Source organism: Pterocles gutturalis, unplaced genomic scaffold (genome assembly GCF_000699245.1).
Source record: "Pterocles gutturalis isolate BGI_N339 unplaced genomic scaffold, ASM69924v1 scaffold19230, whole genome shotgun sequence".
In the NCBI taxonomy this organism is placed as follows: Eukaryota; Metazoa; Chordata; class Aves; order Pterocliformes; family Pteroclidae; genus Pterocles; species Pterocles gutturalis.
The window spans coordinates 96806-102695 of NW_010146331.1; the positions used below are offsets into that span (position 1 = coordinate 96806).

Here is a 5890-nt window from a genome sequence, read left to right on the forward strand (position 1 = left end):
GGAAAGTATTTCAACGCCAACTCCAGTTTTGGCTACATGTTCCCTTCATTTTTTGGAATCTACAGAAGTTATCTGAATTTCCTAAGTTCAGAGGCTAAATAAAACATAACAGAGACTGTATTACAGCCTTTAGAGTCTTACATGGTGGCTGCTCTGCAGAACCAAGATATCTCTCTTTTTCTCTCTCCCCATCTCTCTTTGAACCAGAGCAGCGAGATCTGGAAGCGATATAACAGTGGAAGCAAATGTGACAGCTATTAAGGGCTCAGCAACCACACAGCAAGTGTCACTAGATAACAGAGCTGCTTGTAACTATGAAGATAAACCAGTGGTTCAGAGTTATCAGTTAGTTCTCCTAGAACACAAGGAGATCTCTAAACTTCCACCTTGGCACTCACTTGGGAACAAGTAGTAACATCTCAGTTGAACAACTCTAGCTATCTCTGATTCTTTTGTGGCCCCCATTACCCGCACCGCCTGCAGACCAGACATTTTTAACATAGTCCCTTCCAAACCATCTCAGCCATGTAGGGCAACTCTACATAGTTTAAGTGCAGAAAAATCACAGGTCCATGATGTTATTTCAACACCTAAATTTCTTCTAGCTTCAAGAGGAACTGAAATTGGTTAGTTCTACTCAGCATCAAATTCTTCCCTAGAAAAAAAGATGACCTAGCAGTAGGCATTTCACCTACAGTTGGTATGAAACCTGATGCAGTTAAGACACCTTAACAAGCCTTCCAAAGACTGCAGCGCCTCTGGAGAACTCATACTAGGATCTCAATAGTTTTTAGTAAGACTAGATTTTAATAGGTGCAGTAAAAAGCCCTCATTTGAACAGTGGATTTCTGAATGAGGAAATGTAGGTAAATCAGATGAAAAGGGCAAGCTGATTTGAGGAGTATGGAAACATACACAGTACATGAAATAATATGTCTGATCTAAAAAATGTCCTTTTGGAACCTGCAGACATCTGTCTAACTTACAAAATTCACCCTAGTAGAGGAATATAGCACAGAAATGTTGTATTCTCTGCTTCTACAAGTGATGAAGCTGTTCCCTGTGGATATGCTTTCACATCTACACTGCTGTGTACATAGATTCAAGTTCCCTAGCATACACATTTAAAATCTAACCAAAAAACTCATTAGGATTCAGAGACACGTCTCCAGGTGCAGAACAAGATCACCAAAAACCAATTTACAGTTCACATACTAAGCAACTGATATTCTGAGTATCTATCTGGAAACATGAATTTTTCATTAGTAATATCACATTGTGAGTTTTCATTCATCCCTTTATTGTTTTTACTCAGTCTTTCCAGTAAATATACCTTCTTCCTTCCCCACTTTTCTACTTTCTCTGTCCAGGCCAGCAAGAGATATCAACAATTTCTCTTTTTCCATTCCATTGTTCTATTACCAAAATAAAACAAGACAGAGATAACCACAGACCATCACAGATGTGAACTTGTTCTTTATAAAGCAGATCACAAAGACCCAAGAGCTCTTTGTAAAAGAGGACTTCATCTTGTGGGAAGATTGAAAACGAACACTAATAGTGAAAATACCGAATCAGAACTGAAAAATGTAATTAAAAATAATAATACTGTAGATCAGAAAAAGAGTTGAAAAGTTTCAGTGAAGAAATACTGCAACAAAACAATGTTTCTAACCATAAAGAAAGGACCCGCTAATGAGGAAGAACCTTAACAGGTCCCTCACATATATATTTGGTCACAGAGAAATACAACTCTTTATGCCAATGCAGTGTGAAATTCAGAGCTTAAATAAAGTTTTTGAAATGGACTGAAAATAAACACACCTTTAAGCTAGTCCTTCTGCACACGCGTGTACCTTTCTCCACCTTCCTCTTACTTTTCATTGTATTCCCTCTCCTTTCCATTTCTCCATCTCTGAACTCCCACTTCCACCCATGCAAACCTCTGTCCTTTGTAATGGCTGTATGAATAGGTCCCCTAGCTGCTGCAACCCTGCAATTCATGCAGAACAACTCTCTCCCAAAAGCAGGTGCAGAGTCGCATGTGACCCTCTACAGAGAAGCACCTCAGGGCACCAGCACATGCTTTAGTCAGGTCCCTTCCAACAGCACTGCCAAAGGAGTTTGGAGAACTCGGTTGCCAAACTGCCTTCTCTTGGGGTGAGCAAAGCTGTCCCAGGGCCCCAGATCCAAAGAGGCAAAGGACTCCCGCACTTTGCAGAACCTCTCAGCACAGACTGCAACAGAATCTTAGGGCCCATTTTTCAGGTGCATTCAAGGTCGACGCAAATAACATCAAGCTAATACTAAGAAGCAGCCATCGATCCTCACCCCATCATCTCAAATTCCACATTCTCCCCTCTGTCCACTAGAGATTTAATTAAAAAAAAAAAAAAAAAAAAAAAAAACAAAGCACAAACCAAACTTTGCATGTTCCCCCCCAGCACCCCAGGAACTGCAAAATAAAATTACAAAAAAAAAAAAAAAAAAAGCCATGCAGCTACTAACCTTGTCAGTTCTTCCTGCAGCTGAGCATGGTCAGGTGGGAAGAATTTTACCACAAATTTTACAACAACATGCTTCGGTCCTAGGGGAAATGTCAAAAGAAGTTAGTGAACATCAGTAACACGCTGGCCAAACTTTATTATGCAGAATGAGGTACAAGGGGTGATTCATGGAACCTGCAGTGCATACATACACGCTAACCTCCCATCCTTTGTTAGTATATGGGTTATCTAGAGATTGCACAATAAAATTTACACACAATAAAAGAGAACAATAACTTGGTGGAGGGATACCCTGCCAAAACCAAGTCTGTTTTTAGTAATTATATCAGTTGATCCAATAAAATATATTATGCATGTCTATTTGCCTTGGTTCAGAACAGGGAGCCGAAATACACTGTATTTTTCAAGTCTACTAGCAAATTACTGTTTCTGTTTTAAGAGCAGCACATTTGTTCTGACTCAGGAGTACAACCAGTGACAAAAGGACGAAAGCATCTCTCTCTCATGAGAGAGAGAGGTGCCAGAGCATACACTCAGACTAATATGACCAGAGAGGCACCTAGGAAAACTTAATCTCAATGGCAAAGCTCAATAAATGAAGAACTTTGCTGATATTTGACAGAGAAACAAAATCACCAAAACCTTTCCTGCTCAGTTTCTACTCCTTGCAGAGCTGACGGCTATTTACAGATTCCTTTTGGTTTCGGCCACCCACCATAACTTTCCCCAATGCCTCTATCCCAACTGTTTCCTCCTCTGGGTCTCAGACAGTTCCAAGTTCTGCAGCAATGACCCGGAGAACTGTAGCATATTTGTTACCTCCTTCCCAGCAATAAGGTCTTCCTGTTCTTTTTCTTTTATCCTGATTACTGTTACCTTTTGGGAACATGTGCTTCCTTTAATCCTTCTCTTACTGCATGCTCTGTTTCTCTACAAAACTGTTTTCTCCATTGCCACCACTGCCTCTTCTAGTGACCAACTAAACCTCTGTCTCCTACTGGGTCAGCTCCTTCATATGTTCATGTGACATTATTTCACAGTATGTACAGTACATCTTTTAAGGACAGAACAGAAATAAAAAATAATCCAAACAAAATTAAGTGAAGAAAGGTGAGAAGATATAGACTCCAATTGACAGGAGTCCTCATTTATTCAAGTACTCTCAGATTGACAAAATAATTTATGGCAAGGAAATACTTACTTCTAATCTGTTTCATAATAGGCTTCAAAAGATCAAGCCACACCTGAAAACAAAATAAGGTGGTGTTATCATCTCTGAACAAACCATTGCTTGCAAAGGAACATTTTTCATTGCACGACCTAGATTTTCCTTTACTTATTTATTTCTTCCAGTGTAGTCATCATGCTCTCCCTAATTAGACGTAGTGGATTTTCTCCCCAAAACTCTGTAAGAAGCTCAGGAAACAGCACTGTTAGTGGGGGCTGCCACTGTGGCACAGCTTTTGAAGCAGTACAAATTCAGAGACCTGGGAAACAGTGAGGAATTCTCCCCCTCGCTTGCCTCAGATACCAACACTCACAGCACCCTTGCTCAGGAACCATTCATTTTGCGGAAAGAACAACTGAAATAAGGAGTTCAGAAAAAGACAGTCCTATACTGGCATTGTGGCTCTCACCTGAATAATCTTGAGAAAGGCAAGTGAAAGGGGCTGGTGCTTGTCTTTGAGCTGAGAACACTGGGCAAACGGAGAAGCAAGAAGGCAGCAACCTCCTGGCTTTGGGGACCCAACAGGAACCCCACTGTGAGGCCTGGGCACAAATGTGAAACTCCTTTGCTTGGCCCCATGGAGATAGAGGCATCCCACCACCACCCCCTGGGGAAGGAATGTCCTCCAGGTCAAGGGCATGAGGCAGACACAGCCCAAAGCAAGGGTGGGAGGAAGCTTACTTTCGAGCTGTGTAACATTTTTGTTTTTTCTGTAAGCCTGGGAAGCCCAGGCTGAGGCTTTCTTAATTGGGGGCAATGTAACTTCTGCATATAGCTGACTTTCATATGTTTTTTAATAACCTATTTTTCAAGACAACATGTCGGTCTTTCCTTCAGCTTTCAGAAGAGCAGCAGGGTGTGGAAATACAGTTTTCAAAGCCTAACCCCTGTTCTGCAGTCTGAGTCAGAAGGACCCTGGCAAAATACCACAGAAAGCTGAGTGTGACAGCTCACCGTCCGCAGCCGGTAACTAACTTTGCATGAAGCCTCCCTTGGAGATACCTGGAATTTGTGGAGGAACATCCTATGACCATCAAAAAGGTCAAAGCCATTAAAAAACAAATTAACCGAGCCTTCCCCTGGAAAAATAATATGTATTGAAATGGATACACTTTCAACCTTTAATAATTTTAGATTACACAGAGACTGAAACATACTCAAAATATCCATTTTAGAAAATCACCTGAGAAGCCAAACAGGAACATGCCTGTACTGCTGCTATAGCTGCTCCAGTGCTATTTTCTATTTTCATCATTACTAATATGAGTGCTTCCAATTAGCAAAGGCCTCACACTTCTGCCCTTTCACACTCACCAATGTTTCTCAATGGAATTCTTTTTATGTTTCTCAGCCTATGAAAGTTTTTTTTTTGTTTTGTTTTTGTTTTTTTTTTTTTTGGAAGGAAGAGGGGAGAAGGGCTATAGAAACTTGGTTATCCAAGAATAGGAACACAGTGTTTATCACACGTTAAACTGGTTCTGACACTTTTTGGCATTTCAGTAACTTAAAACTGTTTTGTTTCAGAAAGTTGGCATGTACATAATCTGCAACGAAGGTCAGAGTCTTTGCCAAATTTAGTGGGGAAAAAAATAATCTTGAATATGAAACAGCCAGTTTACAAGAATATTGGAATACTGTGTTTTACTTGACACACACAGAGAAAATCTCTCTTTCTCCAGAGGGAGTTTCTGATAAAGCATGAACACACAAGTGCATCATTCCTTTCTCCACTTCCCCAATCATCCTACAAGTAAGTTACAACATCCTTGACCAGACTGCTGGATACCAGAAATTGATGTATTGAACATGTGTAGGAAGAAAGGTGGGGCAAAATGAAGACCTCACCACTATCACCAAGCCCAAGCAATCAAAACTTATGCATCATGCAACTCCCACACTGTATCTAAGCACAGCCAATCTGAGACTGGTTTATAAACTGGAAATTAAAAATAATGTAAGGATTCAATTAAGATTCATGTTTTCAATTTTCTCTGGAACTACAAAGGCTAGATTATTTATGTTTTAAACTAAGTCTGGCATTCTACGATAGTGTCTGGATTTCAACAGCTAGAGAATTGAGGCAGACATCAAGTGTGATGAGACTGGGAAAGCCTAGGCTTGGCAACAGTGCCTTGTTCCTCCTTGTCCCAGCAGG

At 40.5% G+C, this 5890-nt stretch overlaps 1 protein-coding gene across 1 annotated transcript in view; it reads right to left on the bottom strand.

Annotated features, from left to right (window-relative positions):
* The window catches only part of FARP1 (FERM, RhoGEF (ARHGEF) and pleckstrin domain protein 1 (chondrocyte-derived)), a gene marked incomplete at its 5' end in the record, with an annotated part of 69973 nt that overhangs the window by 61568 nt on the left and 2515 nt on the right, over positions 1-5890 (bottom strand). The window contains 2 exons of the mRNA XM_010085711.1: positions 2509-2587; positions 3709-3751. Of these exons, the coding sequence (XP_010084013.1) occupies positions 2509-2587; positions 3709-3751 (122 nt within the window). The remainder of the gene's footprint in view (positions 1-2508; positions 2588-3708; positions 3752-5890) is intronic.